This window comes from Acipenser ruthenus, chromosome 28 (assembly GCF_902713425.1).
Source record: "Acipenser ruthenus chromosome 28, fAciRut3.2 maternal haplotype, whole genome shotgun sequence".
Taxonomy (NCBI): Eukaryota; Metazoa; Chordata; class Actinopteri; order Acipenseriformes; family Acipenseridae; genus Acipenser; species Acipenser ruthenus.
The window spans coordinates 23,941,677-23,961,635 of NC_081216.1; the positions used below are offsets into that span (position 1 = coordinate 23,941,677).

Here is a 19,959-nt window from a genome sequence, read left to right on the forward strand (position 1 = left end):
GTACAACTATACTAATAATACTGTGATGAATTGAAGAATATTGAATAACTGGGGATGTTTACCTGTTGGTTTGAAGGATTCACAATCGCTGTCAGAAGATTGTGGCCCAATGGATCAAACCTCACCAACCTGAAATAGTAATAAAATAAAACATAAAACCAATCTAGTTTTCTCGTAATAAAAAGCCGTAAGCATTCCACTGGCTAACTATCACACATACCTAGGTTATTGTTAATAAAGTGTTCTGGGTCATCTGAACACTTAACACACTGCAACATTTAGGTTTCTAGCTACTGTAAGCCATCTAGGTGAAATCCTTTGTTTAATATGATGTGGTCTGCAATAACACTGTCACTAAGCATTACTAGAGGTACAGTATATACTGTTTAGTGGATGCTGCACAGTAAGCCAGGCTAAAATGTATGTTGCTATCCAAGATATAATACCTATGAACAAAAAACATGTTGGTAGAAATGTAAACAATGAACAGGAAGCCGCAGTTGATTTGAATGTATGGCTACTGATTTTCCATTCATGGAAACAGCAAATTCCGTTTTTCAAAAATGGCTAATCCAAAAAATCAGTAGCCCTATGAATGCAATTTGTCAAACAGCATCACACTGCGATTCACATCAAAGATATAGGTCCCTTATTTTATTTTTTTTTATGAATAATGTCTGAGCAGCTAATCCCCGTGTCAGCAAATGGCAGTGCCAGATACATCACATGCAAGCCCAATAGCTCTTCAACAAATTTCAAAACACTTTCCAATTTCAGGACTACATTTTGTAAAATAAGCATTCCAAAAACACAGAAAAATGTGCTGTAAAGACTAAATGCCCTATAATGGTGTTCATTATGAATGTTACATTTTTATCAAAATCAATGTGACATGTGTGAAGCCGTTTCCTAGTCCCCTTTTTATTGGAGGTCTGCACTGAAACAACCCCTTAAGAGCGGTCCCACTCTACATACTTGTCTGCTAGCCCTCTCTATTAGTTCCTGACCTGACTCGCTCCATTTCACTGGCGGTTTTCACCACCGCAAAAGGTTCCCGCCGGCTCCAGTCCCAAAAATGAATCTCATTGTTTGTGGCAATGAGCAGGAGCTGTGCTGTGGGATGAAAGGCCAGGGATGCTATTGCCACATTGCTCTCTGTGAACCAGCTCTCGCTACCACCCTGGGAGAAAGGAATAGGGCAGGGAAAAAACAGCAACAAAAAGAAGCATTAATAAAACCAACTGATAAAAGCGTCTAGGATCTGTCCTTCTTCTTTTGCTTTCCAGAAAGAAATTAATGTTAAGTTTAATAGCACATACTGTACGGCTCTTTAGCAAGCCAAAAATTAAAGTTCTAGAATGACTCGACAGCTGTTAGCGATTGAGGCTAAAGAAAAAAGATACACCACAATCAGCACAACAGTTCTTAAACTGAAATATGGAAAGGCCTGCTGAAGTAAGTCATTGCAGCTACTGCCTTCTGTGCAATGAACTGAAAAACAGCATAAAAATGTAACTTATGATTGCTTTTTAATAAAAATTGGCAAGCAATTTACAGGCCCAATGGGAAAGCTTTGCGCAATATAAAATAAAGGAGGATACTCACATGTAAATCCCAAATGCGGACCTCTCCATCCAGGCACCCGGACGCCACAAGCCCCGATATGATGGGGTGAAAGGTCACACACCAGGGGGTGCGACGGTGCCCCACCAGTGAGTGAATGCATTTCCCTGTCTTCACCTCAGTGATGTAGATATTATGATTCACATGGGTGGAAGCCATTAAGGTCCTAAAGACAGAAGTCATGGTTCAGTAAATTCAAATTCACACCTACCATGGCCCACGGTGTATATTTGAATAGTAATGCTTACCTGTCCGGGCTGAAAGCCAAGAGGAAGGTTGAGCGAGGGCTGTCTGGCAATTCCACTTTCTGTTCAAACAAAACAGAAAACTCAATCAATCAGCGTATGCACCCAAACAAGACTAAACATAAAAAAGCATGACCCATGACTAGGTACGGAGCCTTTTTTAATGAACAACATTTCATTTGTCCATCACCCCAATGATGGGAGTATCCATAATTTATTTATTTAGTAAAAATCATAATATTATACCCCTTCGATGTAGCACTGTATCAGAACCTCCAAAATAGCAGCTGCTACGGCCAAATCGTAGCTATTGGCATCTCTGCTCTTACCTGACTCTCCCATTTCATCCATCGGGTTTTATCCTCCACGAGTTGCTGCAGCAGGCGCTGAGACCCAAAGCCTTGGGCACCACGCTCTCGTCCAGACAGGATCTGCACAGAGTTCTTCTGATGGATGACCTTCATAGCCAACGGAGGACCCCCACGCCAGCCTCAGGACCTGGGCTACGGATCAGGTAGTCTGGCCAGCTAAAAACAGGCCATACAGAATCCCACAGGACAGGGCTCATATGAAGCTAGAAAGAAATTAAATATGAAAGAGATCAATCCCATGGGTTATCAATAATATATATATATATATATATATATATATATATATATATATATATACACACACACACAATTAGGGATGTACTTTTGATACATTTTTATGAATGTTTAAATGCTATGCAGGTGTCAGCATTTTTTTAAACCATAGCTACATACACTCACTCTTTATATTGCATTTTGATGTATACCGACAGCCCTAGTAAGCATTTTCTATACAAAGAAACCCTAAATAAGCAACTAACGTTTTAACATCGCAAACCTGCAATGGCAGCGCATGGAGCACATACAACATTGTATGAAAACTTTGGTAGGATCTACAATATCTGAACTAATCGTCTCTGTTCAATAATAAGCTAACACTGCTGAAGAGGTTGATCATGACGGATAAACAGTTAGGGCAGATACGTGATGGATTACTGCATATACATTATATAGAATTTTAAGTGTATATTTACCTTTAGAAGCCTGTCTACAAATGAAGGGGGTTTGAAAAGACCTATTTATCTTATTGCTGGCATTACAATAACAATAACCAATATGAAACAGTTTAGTAAAAGTCAAGCAATGTCATGTGAGAGTAATCATGGCATTACAATAACCAAGATAAAATATGAAACACAGATATAAAAAAAAAAAGTGTACTGTTGACTGACTTGTTGCTCTACACAGGTTCAGTGCTGTCTATTACCCGATTGTAATTTAAATAGCGCACCTTTTAATGTAAACGCAGAATTAATCCTCCCAATTGTTTCTTTACTAATTCTGCCTTGTTATTTGCTAAATTTAATAAGAGGTGTGTTTCTGGACTGTAAAGTCTTTAGTGACTACATCCTTTACACAGTAAAGCAATCAATTTCCTTTAAGGAATGTAGGAATTTGTATTTCCCTTTTAAATGTACTTTTCCCAAGCTTGCAGTGTGATATATTGGGCAATCACGGGGACAGGTAATCATTTGACTGCAGTTCAACAATTTTGGGACAAAGTCTGACTTTGATTTTACCAGCATCATTTAAAAGCTCCTCTTCTTACCTACTGTAATGTTAAAGCGGGGAAAATGCAATCTCTGCCTTTCATTTTAGGAAACACAGAGATATAAAATGGCAGATTTCTTTCCAAACTCTTTTTTCCCCCCCACAAAAAGCTGTAGGCTGTGGCTCTAACATGTGAAAGACAGAACACTGCCAAGATATCAGTTCATCAAGTGCCTAAATCTAAGCTAATCATTCTGTACTGTAGTATCCCTGGCAACACAACAACAGAAACCAACAAGGCTACCAAAAGGTCCCATTTAAATAGCTCAATCAATAATGTAACAATATAACACACGTGGCTTTGAAAGTGTGTTACTCTTTCTATTCTCGACTTAAACAGTGCAAATATACTATAATCTTCTACAGTAAGTATACAAACAATGTACTGTACATCCAAGAATCACAGCAGATTAAGCTAATCATGATAGTAGAGGAAGCAGCCGTAATACATTTACATATGCAAGCTGTTAGTAAATTGTTCCACACAAATGCTGGAAGTCTGTTTTAAATAGCAGAGCCAATGACAATATTTGCACGTTTAGACACAGACATTTTTTCTGGACACTGAACATAATTCCTTTTTAGGCCAAGCACTGTTATAGTACAGCACTGCTTCTTTCCAAGAGTGTCCAAAACGGTCTTGCCTATAAGCAAAACATCTGTTGACAAAAAAAAAATGACTGCCAAGCACATCGGCATAACACCAACATTTGGTTAGTGGGCAATTCAGGGCATTATTGACAGCAGGGAGCCAGCCAGAATACGAAGCCTGTGGTTGGAAACCTAGCCGTGATAAAGCCTGTCTGCGACTGGTATTGAGGTCAAAAAATAAAAAAAAATAAAACACGTCAAGATCTCAGAAGAAGCTGCTGAAGTGATTGCGTGGATCACACATTTTTTTTTTCATTTGGAGGAGACTGCTTGATGAACCAGGTCCTAATGCCCTGTAACTGGGGTGTAGAAATGGAGCCACGGACTGGGATATATTTAGAATTGTTCCGTTGCTACCTCTCATCGTGTTGTGTGGCTTTTTGCACTAGGAAAAATTATAGGTGTAGCTGCTATCAGCAATATACGACAACGGGGACTTGACTTTTAGAAACTTTATTAAGTCACGTCCCGGGATTAAAAAGCTTTAGCCAGCAAGGAAAGTGTGATCAGAGCAGATGAAAAAAAAAGTATTCCCATCTCCTCTGCACCATGCCAAGGCGTCTGCAGACTGATCATGTTCTTCTGCCTTTGCCAAGATTCAAGACTGTGTCCTGTTGACTCAAAGGCAAATCCTTAATGCCACTCACTGTACTGTACCTACTGTGCCAATAGCATTGTTCTGGATATGCAGTAAAACAATGGGGGTTTTGGTATAATAAACCATTCAGAGTTAACATTATATAATGTTCCAGAAACGTTACTCTTTGACCAACCTTTTAATTTTATCGTTATTAGATAATATTGCAACTTAAATTTAAAACTTCTGTCTGTCTACAAGCATGGTCATTTAAAAAAGAAAATCGTATCCGTGTACTGTAAACAACATCTAAATAGTCAATGAGCAATACAAGAGACAGTTTAAAGGATAACATTTTTAAAGAGAGTTCAAGATGTCAGGTCCTTCTAATTAATAACAAGCCTGACTGCTGCTAAAAGCAGTATGGAAATTAAGTAATCTTATTTTTGCATAGAAAACTATTATGCAATGTCGGCTAAGCTAAACTCACCCAGACACCACTGATCGGCAGATACAAATGTAAAATAATCTTTAGTATAACACCATGTGACTGGAACATTTCTGGAGGGCAATTTTAAAGTCCATACGTTAAAACAACATACTAAATCCAGTATGATCAGAAATATTTCCCTTTGAATACAGTCAAATGAAGCCAATGAGTTGAGGGCTTGAATGGTCTTGGTGCTGTTTACTGCAGCACATCTACCTATCTATATATAGAATAGAGGGGCTTCAGTGAGTTACAGGAAAACAATTCCATCTCGGGGTCTGTGACGGTTTATAAATTACTCGACTTTCTGTCTCGTAATTCATGACGTCACAGAAACCCTGGATAAAATTATTTTCCTGTAACTCACTGAAGCCCTTCTATTATTACTCTCTCTCTCATATGATTTTATTGTGACCACTGTTTTGCAAACAGCTATGCATCAAAAAAAAATGATACAGGTGCTTGCCCATCAGTGGCAATACAATGATCTGATTCATCAATTCAACTCTCCAGTCTGCAGACAACCCTTTAAAATTGCTGGTTGTACTAAAAGTTGTGTCACGAAGTGAGTGGGCAATCAATACCTTTTTTAAATTTCCAGTTACTGACGATTATCTGCTTTTGATAACTATTCCCTAGAAACATATGGATAGTTGTTAGAAAATAGTTCCTTCAACAAAAAATCCATATAAAAGATTAACATCTGCAAACTTATATAGTACACCTTATATACCGAATAACAAAGGCCAAAATGTGTTGCCAGAAGTAAGATGGATGCTCTTTTGATCAATTTCACCAACTGTCGGGGTTAGCCCTGCAGTACGCCAATGTAAACTTTAGCCATTCGTTTTAATATAAGTGGAAATAAACCAAAGACGGTGTTCAAAATAATAATAACAATAATAGTAATAATGTTAAGAAACAAATGATTAAACGCGGTCTTGTGTAAATATTTAGCTGACAGGCCAAACTGGAATTAAATACGAAGGCTTAGTAAAATACAGCAGGTTTTGAAAAATAATGTGTGTATTACATACCTTTTTCAACTGGTCGAACACAAACATTACATGTATTAACAAAAACATTTATCATTAAACCTGCGATTTACGTAAATGCTAATACCAGGCTTATGTAAACTTCATACAAACAATAGTTGACGATCAGTTGATTCTTAAAAAACAAACAAAAAAAACTTCAACGTCAACACAAAAATAAATCCAAAAATACACATACTTCCCATAAACCGAATATTAAACAAAAGATACATTAAACTTGTAACAGTCAACAATACACTGTCGTACCCGGTATGTACAAAACACATTATTTACCAGGAATGCATTTTTAAAATATTTAATGAAATATTATCAACACACCCAAAGGCCACGGCCTACCTTTTTTTCTGTAATTTCTGCAAGACGCAGGATACCTGGAAATCCTCCTAGATAAAATAATTGGCTCGAAAGGGGTTAATGTTATGTATATCAATTATATTAATATCGTCTCCCTTGACGATTTTTAAAACGATTTTCTTAAAAAAAACATTAAGGTTACAGCTTGTGGAAACACAGCACTGAATACATTCAAATAGGCAGACAGTAAAAACAGAGCGCCGAGTGGCTTGGGTTGCGTTGCTTAATCGAGAGCAGAAAACACGGATGAGAAAGCGAGGTCCGTCTGGGTATCAGTGTGGTTCTGAAGAGTTTGTTCTGTTGTTGATTATAATTTTATTTTCGAAGGTTGACATGTACATGTTATTATAAAACTGTAAACATGGACGATAACTTAGTCATTATTGTTTGGAGTTTACCATGCCATGTTTGTTTTTTTTAATTTATTTGTTATTTGCTTAATCATACCTCTGGGATTTGCAGTACTGATCTGGTATGCTTACCATAATTTCTCTGTTGATGTTACACCTCAAATGCTTTGGTAAACTTTTATAAGGGGAGTCTCATATTCATTTAATTCCACTATAAAAATATCAGCAATTATATTATCAGTAATCATATCATTGTATAATATATCAGTAAGGTAATGAGTTGTTGATGTATGTGTGTGTGTGTGTGTATGTGTGTCTATATATATATATATATATATATATATATATATATATATATATATATATATATCATTTTGATATATATATATAGATATATATCATTTTGATATACAAAATTTGACACAATTACTGATATGAAAACATATTTACAACACAATTTAAGAATATTCAAATTCTTGATGTATTTGTATGTAAAAAAAGAAAAATGTATGCAAAAAGCTGGTTAACCTGAAACATGACGTATTCCATTGCCACTACAACAAATGCGGCACAATTGTGTCGTCATCGAGGTATTCGTTTGACGTTCTTCCGGTAGGTTTTTTAAATCCCCCCTCCCACAAGTCCAAGGCAATACAGTCTTCCGGATTGGTGTTTGACAATGGCGCCTGGAATACCATTTCAGTTGTTCTGTTCCAGACCGTTTTTTCTGTTTTTATTTGTAATATTAGCCATTTTAAGTACAGCGGCCGGGGAAAAGCAGTTGAAATTTGTCACGTTGGTAAGTCGCTGTTAGCATTTTAGATGGTGATTATAGTTTTTGTATGTCAATAGTGGAAGGGTGGACACTAGATCGCAATCTCAGATACATTGATTAGGGTATGCACTGTACAGTGTAGAAACCCAGATGCCTTTAATATAATTTCCTAACTTTACGTATGTTTTGTTTCACCATCAAAGAGAAGTATATGCGTTTTACGTAGCTAGCCACCGTCCCTGCTTGAATTTGCATACTTTGTCAACGAGCAAATATCTATATTATGACAATTGAAAACAACTGTTTACTTGATTCATGTTAAAACTCCTTTAAGCTGAGTACAAGACGAAGTAACATATGACGTATGTGTTGTAAATACAAACTGATATGTATTGATAAACCTGTTTAAATTACTGAATAACTTATTTGCATGAAAAAAAATGTTATATATATACCAGATTAATTATATATATATATATATATATATATATATATATATATATATATATATATATATATAAATATAAATAAAATTAGAATTAATTACACAAGCTTTGGGTGCAATACAGTATTAGCACGCAGTTATGTATAGAGTGTGCACAGCCTTCTAGCATCCCTGCCATGCTGTTATTCTGAATTATACAAAACTGAATATCTGTGGCAGTTCAGTTTCAGATCTAATAATAGACTATTGTTTGGCAGGTGCTTTAATGTCAGGGCTGCATATTTCAAGAGGAATGCATTCTTCATCCAGACACTTCCTTGGTATCTTGGTTATACTGGCTAGTTCTCATTTTAAAATATGGAACATTTAGTGAAGCTAAACAGGCCTCAAACAGAAAGAGAACAGGTTTCCATAAATGCACACTGGACAGTGTATTTATGAAACATTAGCATACCACTGATGCATAGAACTTAAATATAATGAATGGCAAAGCTACAGTAATTTGTTATTTCACAGCTGGATGGTGTAGAGAAACAGTGTCATGCACACTTTCTATCATGTGCTGGCCTTTTAAAACTAATGTATCAGTCAGGTCAAGGTTAATTGGCTGCCTTCAATTTAACAGTTGGGGCCTTTGTCTTGAAAAATATAAATACATATCTTGCTTGGCCAGTTTGTACTTGACTGTGGTTGTCATGGGCTAAAAACAACTTGTTTCTGGTAACAACAATTTAAAGCTTGTCACAAGTGGATATCATTTAGGGCTCCTGATTTTCTATTCTGGGAATGGCAAATTCCGTTTTTCAAAATGACCAATTCCATTTTTTCAAAATGACAAATTCAATTTACACATTTATTAAGAATTAACAACAGAATTTGAACATAATTCATATTTTTACAGTAAATATTTATTGATTTTTTTTTTTTTTCATTTAAGTCCCTGAGCTACTGTAGTTTTCAGGAAAATCTTTCTTAAAGCAGTCCACTAGTAACAATGTACTGAAGGTCAGTCAACAAATAAAGGTGTTTTGAAAAAACAGCTTATTGCTGGCATTACAATATGCAGAATAGTCGAAAACGAGGGGCATTATTACAAAAATGCACAATTTTCATAAAATTCCAAATTAAATACAATGTTCAGGATACTTCTCTCCTAGTTTCATGTGCAACAACGCAGACTGGTTTATGCTGTAAAGCTGCTTGCATGTGTTTCTCGTATACCCTGGACAGACAGAGTTGCCATAGTTAGAGCAGGACTCTTCAACTAGTGTTTTTAAATTTAAGGGGGCCAGATTGGAAAACAAGTTAGGAGTAGGCGGGCCAGAGTATTTTACTCTGCACATTTTTAAGCAATATAATAAATATATTATAACTTAATGTTCATATATTGAACAAGACTTACACATTTTACCATATGAATAGTACTTTAATAATAGAACAGTGTGAACATTTAACAGAGTACCATTACAGACATTTTAAAATGTATGTGACATATTAATAGTATAACTGTTAAGAAGAGATCAGCACTTCTACTTTTGAGCTACTAACTACTGTGCCCTCTGGATATGTATTTCCAAAAGCTTCTTGTTTGGTTTCAAAACGCCTTTTCATATTGTATTGCTTAAATACTGACACACATTAATTGCACAATAAACACATTGGCTTTGCGTTTGGTACAGTTGGTAAAATAAATAAGTATTTATTGGTCCACTCATTCTTGAATGTACAATTTTGAGAGAGCCATGTTATAGCAACACAAGTAAAAACGTTTTTACAAGCGTCATCGCTGGGCTTCTGGGTAGGTCGTTTTCAAAGCAATCCATTATTTTTTATAGGAGAATAACAGTTGTAAAAGATGGTTTGCACACTTTTTTTTTTTTTAAGATGCAGTTGCAAAGCAGAATTCCATTCCCAAAATGCCAATTCTGTTCCCCATGCCTAATTCCGCGATTGTGAAAAATCAGTAGCCCTAATCATTGTGTTGATAGGAGATGAAGGTTGGAAAGTAAGGATAATTATACATGTGTCAAAGGAAAACAACGTAATGGGTTTGAAATGTTAAATGTGTACTATTTGTAGCTGTCTTCCAAAGTATTCATACTGTGTGTTCCTGAAGGATTCTATCAAATGGACAGGCTGCCAGGGGAACAGTATTGCGGTGTTCAACCTCATCATATGCCCTGTCCCTTCTGAATGTTTTATCTTCACTCCAGCACTGGAAGTGTTTGTTTTCTCAACATATTCTGACATGATCAAAACACAGAAACACATCACTGAGCATTAGCTTCAAGAGAAATGGGCCATTGAAAATATTGGTATAGAGTGTGAGGAAAGCTACTACTGTATATCCTGCCGTAAATCTCTAAACACACTCAGACTTTGACATTTATAAATATCTAAACACTTTCAGGCTTTGATATTGTAAAGCGGAGCGGCTACAAGGCGTACTATATAGTATGTCCAAAGATTAAACTAGAAAAATTACATTACATATGGATATTATGGCTTTGTCTGTTTCTTGTACAGTAGTTTCACCTCTATCCTTACAATTGAATTATTCCTCTTTTTCTTTTGAGGCAAAGATCCAGCTGCTTTGGTGTTCCCACAAGTGATTTAACATCATCTTACTGTACAGCAGAGCCTACTTTTAATCACTCCTGTGTTCTGTAGTGTCAGTAAACGAAAAAGAGAATGCATATTTCCAAACCCAATTGACAGTGGGTATAGATCTGGAAAGACTGCATGGAAATATTGTAACTAACCACTCAAAGCAATATGTAAATACAGTGCTATCGTGTGACACTCGCTCTGCTGGATATGACAGTGTGCAGGGTTGAACAATGGCACTTGAGTTTTTTCCATGTGTTTTGAAAACAATGCAGGATGAAGAACAGTATAATGCAGCTTTTAACATGCATATCAAATGCTTAATAGGAACAGTACTTTGTTGAAACAAAGAGCTGTATTCTTATCTGGAAGATCCTGTCTGTGAAACAATAGACTGGCATTTTCTAGGTTAAGAATACTTGTTTAACAAAACTGTTCAGTGGTCTGACAAAGGTAGCTTGTGCAGTTTTGCAATGCAAACATTGAAACCGTGGGGTGGGAGTGATAAGAAAATCTATACAGTACAGTATGCCTATATTGGTGGTGATGATATCCAGTGATTACCCAGGTCATTTCTTGGCAGGCATTGCTGTTTTTTTTATGCAATGCACTTTGCAAGAGTCGCAGGAATCCAAATGGAAAGTTATACAGTATTTTGTGCAGTATTGACTTGACATGCACAACAATACAGAAATCATCCATTCATGGTAATCCCAACCCTTATTCATATAAACTGCTTTTTATTGTAAGGATTGCCCTTCATGGGTTTTGTTAAGGTTATAGAATCCACCAGTACATTCAACCAGAAAGTAATTCACAGCAACAGGAAGCCACAGTGATTACCAAACACTACGTTTCTCTCAGCATAAATTAAATAGTCACCGGGTACTGTTTACAGTTTCTTAAGGGAAAGACATTCAGAAACTGGCTTTGAAGTGGTCCTAATTTGTAAAGTGATAAATCTCCTTTAATACTGACTACTGTGAATCACACATCGGTTGCCTTAAGCAGACATAGAGCACTTCTGTGCCACAAATGTGAGGGAAATGACATGGAGCAATGAATTGCTGCTTTATCTGATCTAATTTCAATGAATGTAGTGTCATATTAAAGCTTTTAAAGGGATTGTTGCCCTTCTGTGTAGCAGCCTCTTTTTTAGGTTTAACATGACTGTTTGATTTCTAAATCTGTTTATTAGTGGTGGGATAAAGAATCGGAGAGGGAGTCACAGTATTGGACATTTATCGAAAGGTAATTGCACTCTACGTGAATGGACTTAAATAGCCTGAAAACTGTGATTTGGTAACAAAACTATCTATCATCCTTATAAACTGTGTGAGCCCTGTCACATGCAACATCCCTACAGAAACCACATAAAATAGTCATTTTCTTCATGACATGTGATTGCACAAGTTCTGATGTTCTGTCCTGTTGAGCAACTGGTATTGCTTCCTCTTAAAACCTTAACTGTAGATCTCCTAATAGTTAATGCAGTATGTGATGCTGTACATTACTAGCCTTGAGGTACAGCACTGTTCCATGGTGCTCCGTTTTGAATGTGCTATTTTGTGCTGTTGCATTTCTGCTTTAAAAAAATAAATAAATAAATAAATAAAATGGAAATGTATTAATAAAGATAAAGAAATGTATCTGATGAGTAAGAATGGAACTTGAAATCTGTTGACCTTAACATTTAATGAGCAAAAGAAAGTAGGAGCAGCCCTGTTTGTTCCTCAAAGCTGGCCTAGCCAGGTCTGGGTTGGATTGCTTAGTCATTGCAGAACATGCTGCAGTACACGTGCACTCCTGTATAAGGGCCAGTTTGTTCTGACCCTTGACCCTGATTGTGGTTAGCTGTAGTGATTTGTCTGTTTGTTTCAGCTTTATCGTCATGGTGACCGGTCTCCTGTCAGAACCTTTCCCACTGATCCCCACCAGGAGAGTGCCTGGCCTCAGGGCTTTGGGCAGCTCACCCAAGTAAGTCATGGCACAATCCCTGATAATAAAACAATATACACTATAAACACCCTGGATACTGTAGGTCTTGTTTAATGTGCCTTTTTGTATATAATCTCTTTTATATGGCTTAACCCGCTGCTTTGTTCTCTCTAGCTTGTCTCCTAGACTTGCATTTGAATTATTTTGATCAGATATTACATACTGTACATGATTGTGCTTAGGCATTGGTATAAACCAGGGGTGGCAAAAGTTGCTCCTGGTCTTTGTTCCAACCCTGTTCTAAATTGTTTAATTGAACCAATCCAACCTCCATCCAGACCCTGAAGTAGTTAAATATCTCATTTTAACTGTTAAACCTGGAGTGGAATGGCCTTCCAGGACTGTGATTGGACACCCCTGGATGAAAGAACTGACAGGATGTTCCAGTTAAGGTCCTGTGTTTCTCTTGTATTGTTCAGGTGGGGATGAGGCAACATTTCGAGCTGGGACAGACTCTGAGAAGACGTTACCGGGGGTTTCTTAATGAAACCTACATTCGGAGAGAGGTAACTCCTGCAGTGATGACCTAGGCTGGAAATACCTGCTATTGAAGTGCTGAAGAACCTGAGGACAATAGTAATTGTGTTCTCCTGTCCCACCCAGATCTCGGTTCGCAGCACAGATTATGACAGGACGTTGATGAGCGCTGAGGCCAACCTGGCAGGACTGTACCCTCCCAATGGCAGTGAGGTCTTCAACCCAAACATCACCTGGCAACCCATTCCAGTCCACACTGTCCCGGACACTGAAGACATGGTAAAGACCCTGGGTATTTTCTCTACACCCGTGCCCGTGTTCATAGATTCCTGAAATAACACACAAGGCCCTATATTGAAGCACAGGCAAATTTTCAGAGACGAATAAAATAGATGTGAATGTATTAGGGCTGTATTAGAAGCTTCGAAGGTTCATTCGCTAGCCAGGAATTCGAAGATTGTTTTAAACCTTCAGACGCCATTCACGCACTATGTGGGTGTTTTTTTTTTTTTCTGTCAACAGAAATCGTTTGACAATGTGTGAATACCATAAATCTCACATTAAATGTCACTTGCATGCACAATTCAATCTTTTTATTTGTATAATGCATATTACTTAAACAAAAGTTGTTGTATTAAAATCCAACCAAATTGTTATACGTAGCAACTTTATAGCAGGGTATATTATCCAAAGCACTGGGGCGATCCTATAGCGGTTGTAGTGCTTCAGTAAAATATGTACAGAATAGTGTACAAGACAGGGTAAGAGAAATGCTTGGTAGAATATGTTTGAAACATACAAAATATACGCTAACACTAAATTTGAATTATTAATAATATTTTTAGTAGTAGTAAAATGTGACTGACTGATAACCTGCTTGGAACGGTGACTGTTAAATTAAGTTTGTTTTGCCTCAGTCCGCTGTAGTTCGTGCTGCTGCAATGCAAGCTTACTCGCAAGCAGCATCAATTACGTGTAAATAAACAACGTGCATTTTTATTTTTATTTAAATTATAAACATGATCTGTGTTTTTAAAATACATATGAATGTTTTATTCAATGTATATGGCTTACCTGTAAAATAATAGGATTTTCAATCAAATATAAAGAAGTAGCTATGGTGACGTCACCAGTACGTTATGCAAATTAGTGCCATCGAAGGTTTGAACCTTCCTTTCGGTAATGGGTTCCAAACCTTCGAAGGTCAAAATGTACCCTTCGTTGCAGCCCTAATGTATATTGTTAAAAGATGGGTGTACTATTTAACCAAATGTCTGTTTCAGTTGCTGAGGTTCCCATTGCCAAACTGTCCTCGTTATGATCTCCTGATGAACGAGACTAAGAAAACGGAGACATTTGTGAACATGACGAAGAATAATATTGTAGGTGGCTGGTTACTGAAAATCAGATTGAAGTTTTTATTGAGTTGAAAATTGTTCAAATTGACACAGGACAGTTTATATATTATATATATATATATATATATATATATATAAAATTTTTTTTTTTTTTTACCTGTTGCAGTACTGTGATAAAAATACGTGTGCATTGTTGCTATATAAAATAAGCATGTTTGTTTTGAGTATAGGAAGACCACATTTACTCTGTTTATAGCTTTTCACATTTAATAACTTGTTTTTTGTTCAGAAATTTTTGGAAATGGTGGCCAATGAAACTGGATTGAAGGATGTATCTGTACAGTCAATCTGGAGCGTCTACGATACTCTGTTTTGTGAGGTGAGTCTACTGTTCCTACTGTTTGAGCTTCCATTCTATTTGCAAATGTTTTTGTCATTCACTGAGACTACTGTACCCAGCAATGGCATCTAAAACTGAATGCCAGCACAGTTTTGGTTGTGGTTTATTAATAAATGTTTTGCATATAAATGATCATGTCATTATTCTCGTTCTGTCTTTACTACTCCACCATCCTTACTTTATTAACTTAATATCTATATCTATATATATTATGAATGGGATGAATACAGCGGTTCCAAATAATTTTCCTTTAAGGTCTCACCTGAACTAACACAATTGAAAGCTGGTTAAACTTTTAAATCACACAGTGTGTATAATCTCCAAAATGCTTTCAATTAAAAACAAATTATCGCCTTTTAATCTGTAGACAGGTGAGTTTCACGTGGCCGATGCAGAGCCACATTATAAACACGTAAGCATAACAATAGTGTGTAACTTCATGTAGGGTTTAAAAAAAAAATTTAAAAAAAAAACAAACCGACATTTCATTTTTTGAACATGGAGACGCTCTTAAATGATGTCATAAGGTTCTGCAGCGTGCTTTCGATTCAAAGGGAATTGTCAGCATTTAACTGGCCAATTATCATCATGTATGTGTTGACTCATCTCAGTTTAAAATGTTTAAATCCTCAGCATCAATAGATCGAAGATTTGTAACAAGAGGGATTTTTTAAAAATCCTACCTGACAATGTTACACACTATTGTTATGCTTACGTGTTATAATGTGGATCTGCATTGGCCACACGAAACTCACCTGTCTACAGATTAAAAGGCGACAATTTGTTTTTAATTGAAAGCACTTTGGAGATTATACACACAGCACAACCTAATTTTGTGATTTAAAAGTTTCACCAGCTTTCAATTGAAATGTGTCCGCTGTATTCATCCATCCCTAATATAGTGTGTGTGTGTGTGTGTGTGTGTGTGTGTGTGTGTGTGTGTGTGTGTGTGTCTATATATATATATATATATATATATATATATATATATATATATATATATATATATATATATATATATATATATATATATATATATTATATATAATTATATTATTATATTTTCCAGCAATGTCATAATATGACACTGCCTCCTTGGGCAACTCTGGAGGTGATGCAGAAGTTAAAGAAGCTAAAGGACTTCAGCTTTGAGTTCATGTTCGGGATCTATAAGAGAGAGCAGAAGGCCCGTCTCCAAGGAGGTGAGAACAGAGGGATTTGCACACAGGCCTGTGCTTCATATAGGGTTACTTTAATGAAAAGCAGCTGCTGGATATTGCATAGGAAGGCTCAAGGTTTCATTTGGTCAGTCAGGCATAGCTGATTTATTTATTTTTTTTGGTTTTATATATATAAAATATCACATACACAATACACCCGTACATGAAACGATTAAGCTACTTCATGTCTTCATTTCAAATAGGTGTTCTTCTCGGGCATATTGTAAAAAATATCTCACAAGCTTCCAGTACCTCCTCCACTGATCCCCTGAAGCTGATGGTCTACTCGGCGGTGAGTCCGTTTTTTAAAGGCATTTTTTTTAATTTTACAATGCAATAAACGGCTTCCCCTTTGCAACTCGAGAACCTTTGACTGCCAATGGTCACCCTGGAAGTGACTGCCCAGGGAGTAGATGGAGTAGCAAGCTGTGAAAGAGGGAAGGGCTTGTTTGAATGACTCCTGCTTTTTTTTTTTTTATAGCACGACACTACCATTGTGGCTTTGCAGCTGGCGCTAGACGTTTACAATGGCAAACAGGCCCCCTATGCTTCTTGCCACATCTTTGAGCTGTACCAAGATGATCATGGGTAAGTGTACAAGCAGTTCCAGATGTGCTCAACGCATGTTTGCTATGTAAGGGTAAAGGCTGGTTCACATTTCAGTCTTGCTGCATCAGCTGCATTGGATAAACTCTGGCGACCAGTCTTCTCTGCATCTTGGGGACTGTTGCACGATTGAAGTATGCAGCAGCCATCTGTACACAGTACCGAGAGATACGGACTGGAAATCTGGCTACTTGTTATTCTGTTGTCCAATTTTTGTATTTGTTTTTTCTCCTTTCAAAAGTGCACTTTAAATAAATGCAGGTTTAAACACTTTGATTATATAATTAATGAAATGCCTGTTTTGAAGAGTCAAAGTTATGGAACAGTCCTTGCATTGAAATACAATCAATGCTGAAATAAAATATGCTAATGTCTTCATTTGTTCTCTTGTATTGGCTCGGGAAACATGCAGAAACTCCATGTCACAGTAGGTTATTTCTTAGCAGCTCTTTTATGAGATTTCTATAAATTCACTTGGTGTTCACCTCTGACTTTCCTGCACATCCCTGTTAAACGCTCATTATAAAACAATTTGGGGCTTTTATTGCTCATTTGCTCATGTTTCCTCCGGCTATCTAGGAGCAATTAGTTGCAATTGTACTAAAACGTTAACTAAAAGTCCTGGAATTAAAATATAATTGCTGTAAGTTGATTCCAGTGATTTTATAAAACCAGTTTGAAGTGAAATAGAAACAAAACGAGTCGACAGAAGGATCTGATGAATCAGCTGCTTAACATCTTCGCTGTTGCACTCTCTCGGCACTTCACTTCTGTGTTTTCAGAGCTTCTAGAATCCCCTAGTCGCTTGTGTGTGTGAATTTTACTCTTTCAATACTGAAGACCTGTATACAGGCCTAGGAAAGATAATTCCACCCAAAACGTTTGTATTATTGGGGAGGTAACCACTTGAAACATGCTTAGTACTTAAGGAATTAAAGAGCAAGTTAAGCATAAGACACACTGGAGTTAAAAAGTGCCATTTGTTTGTTTTCTGTTTTCAGGGCCTTCACAGTAGGGATGTTCTATCGGAACGAAACCGGGAAAGATCCGTACCCTGTGAAACTGGCAAACTGTACCCAGGACTGTCCACTTGAGGATTTTATTAGGATCACGAAGTCCGTCATTCCAGACGACTGGGCAAAGGAATGTCAGATCGGCAGCACACACCAGGACACAGGTACTACAAAGTAGTACAATATTTTTGGCTTGATTTTAAATAGATTATGATTATTTCTACATTATAAAACTCACGGTGTACGCCAGTATATATTCCCCACTTATCCCCAAATCACTGAATGTAACATTAGGAACAAACCCTGTTATTCTAGAAGAGAACACTGGAACCAATGACCCAATGAAGTTTCCTCTTTGTTGACCGACCTGACTATACAAGAAGTTTTCTTTCTGTAGACTGACATCAAAGGATTTGACAATGTTCTTTCTCTCTTTCAACAGAAGTGATCGTAGGTCTTGCGGTTTGCGGCTGCTTGCTCTTCTTGCTGATTCTGCTCATGCTGACTGTTCTATGCCGGCAGAAATCTCAGGCAGGCGGGTATCGCCACGTCTTAAACGAGGGTGAAGACCAATCCTGACAATCACTCGCACTTCTCAGAAAAGAACAACTGTCAGACAGCGAGGATGACTTTTAATTCTCCCAGGACATAATGAAGGGGAGCTGAGACAAGTTACTGAGCAATCACAAAGTTTAAAAGAAAAAAAAATTCAGAATTCCACTTTCTTGGTGCCACAATGAGCATTTATGTCTGTTGACTCAGGGTAGAAAGGGATGCTTAATATATAGTCGCAGGACAAACACATGGACTGAATTATTTGGGAGCCGCTAATGCTCTAGATCCTTACTGTGGCATTGAATTTGTGTTTTAAAAAAAAAAAAAAAAAAAAAAAAAAAGGTAATTTTTAATGCAATGATTGTCTAGACTAGACCTTTTGGAGAAGAACACATTGTGTGCTCAATTTAACATGCTGCTTTGTTTTTGTTTTTTTCCTAAGACTGTGCTTCTAACCTTCTGTTGCTACCTCCTTCCTCTCCATTTACAATAATGCTCATTCCAGTCTAAGACTTTGACAGTAGCTACTGTTGAGAAAAACACGGACCTTGACAGGAGTTTGTTTCCCAGTGAGTTTGGTAGTGATTAGTGCCCAAATCGATTTATGAATGATAATGGTGGTTTCAACATGGCCCATACATGGAACTGAATGAAGAATCGGATATTAGTGTGCAGGACCCTGGGTATAGTCATTGTCAACACAGTCCCACCCCATCCGTCCATCCATTCATACACAAAATGATGCTTGTGGGAAGCTAACCCATGATTAATTGGAAGGGAAGTGCATCGTACTTGAAAGATGCATTTCTGTTGCTATAGTAACACGTGCTAATATCAATTTGATTCCTTAGAAACTTAATTTATTTTTTAAATACAGGAATGTGAGTTAATTTATTGAATGTATTGGCATTCCATATTTACAGTTGGGGCTGCTTTTGGTATGCTAGGGTTAATAACTTCAACAGCACTATCTGGTTTTTTTTTGCTAATAAAGCAGAACAGTATGGTAAGGAAACATTGAATTGCATTTGCTAACTAATACAATGAATTGGCCATGCCAAAGAAAGCAGAAACCAGAACATCTAGACCGACAGCTTTCAGTTTATTCTTGGGAGTTTAGTGCCACACACTCACACAGATGGGTTGCACAAAAAAGGTTTTGCTAAATCGTTCAGGTGTTTTCAACCCTGCATGTGTAAGAGGAAACAGGGTTTAATTATTATTATTGTATTATCTTATTTCTTTTGGACAGGTATATGGTTTGGGTTTTTGTTTTAACTTCATGCTTGTGAATCGCAATTTTAAAATTTAAATAAATAAATTTGCAACGAATGATATCTCTATTTTAATTGTGAAAATGGAAGAATTAATGTCCATGATTGGGAATTTCAGCTTATGTTCCAGACTGCCTGCATATTGAAAATTGGGAGAAAACAAAAACATACATTAACAATCAGCATACCTACATGTCTGTAAGATGAACAGACGTGATTGTGCAGAAACCAACACAAGTTATTTTA

The 19,959-nt window shown here is 36.8% G+C and overlaps 2 protein-coding genes across 5 annotated transcripts in view; one reads left to right on the top strand and one right to left on the bottom strand.

Annotated features, from left to right (window-relative positions):
• Positions 1-6,933, bottom strand: part of LOC117435053 (activating molecule in BECN1-regulated autophagy protein 1-like) — a 77,779-nt gene extending 70,846 nt beyond the window's left edge. For 3 of the 4 annotated variants that reach the window (XM_034057943.3, XM_034057942.3, XM_034057941.3), the window contains exons 1-6: positions 6,618-6,933; positions 2,198-2,442; positions 1,872-1,930; positions 1,606-1,789; positions 1,008-1,180; positions 63-129 (exon numbers count right to left, since the gene is read on the bottom strand). In XM_034057943.3, the coding sequence (XP_033913834.3) occupies positions 63-129; positions 1,008-1,180; positions 1,606-1,789; positions 1,872-1,930; positions 2,198-2,332 (618 nt within the window). In that variant the 5' untranslated portion in view covers positions 2,333-2,442; positions 6,618-6,933. The remainder of the gene's footprint in view (positions 1-62; positions 130-1,007; positions 1,181-1,605; positions 1,790-1,871; positions 1,931-2,197; positions 2,443-6,617) is intronic. The other variant, XM_034057944.3, reaches the window with a different exon arrangement.
• Positions 6,934-7,613: 680 nt separating this feature from the next.
• On the top strand, positions 7,614-19,771 carry LOC117434901 (lysosomal acid phosphatase-like). The gene is made up of 11 exons (XM_059003353.1): positions 7,614-7,784; positions 12,694-12,789; positions 13,230-13,316; positions 13,414-13,566; positions 14,571-14,669; positions 14,935-15,024; positions 16,115-16,247; positions 16,469-16,557; positions 16,747-16,853; positions 17,873-18,048; positions 18,327-19,771. Exons 1-11 carry the CDS (start codon positions 7,665-7,667, stop codon positions 18,461-18,463), a joined length of 1,287 nt encoding a protein of 428 aa, XP_058859336.1. The 5' UTR covers positions 7,614-7,664; the 3' UTR covers positions 18,464-19,771.
• The last annotated feature ends 188 nt before the right edge of the window (positions 19,772-19,959 follow it).

Excerpts from the sequence above, each read along its gene's own strand:
- LOC117434901 (XM_059003353.1), top strand. The coding sequence starts at position 7,665 with ATGGCGCCTGGAATACCATTTCAGTTGTTCTGTTCCAGACCGTTTTTT. Across the intron at positions 15,025-16,114 it reads ACGATACTCTGTTTTGTGAG|CAATGTCATAATATGACACT; the intron begins GTGAGTCTACTG and ends TATATTTTCCAG. Across the intron at positions 16,558-16,746 it reads AGCTGATGGTCTACTCGGCG|CACGACACTACCATTGTGGC; the intron begins GTGAGTCCGTTT and ends TTTTTTTTATAG.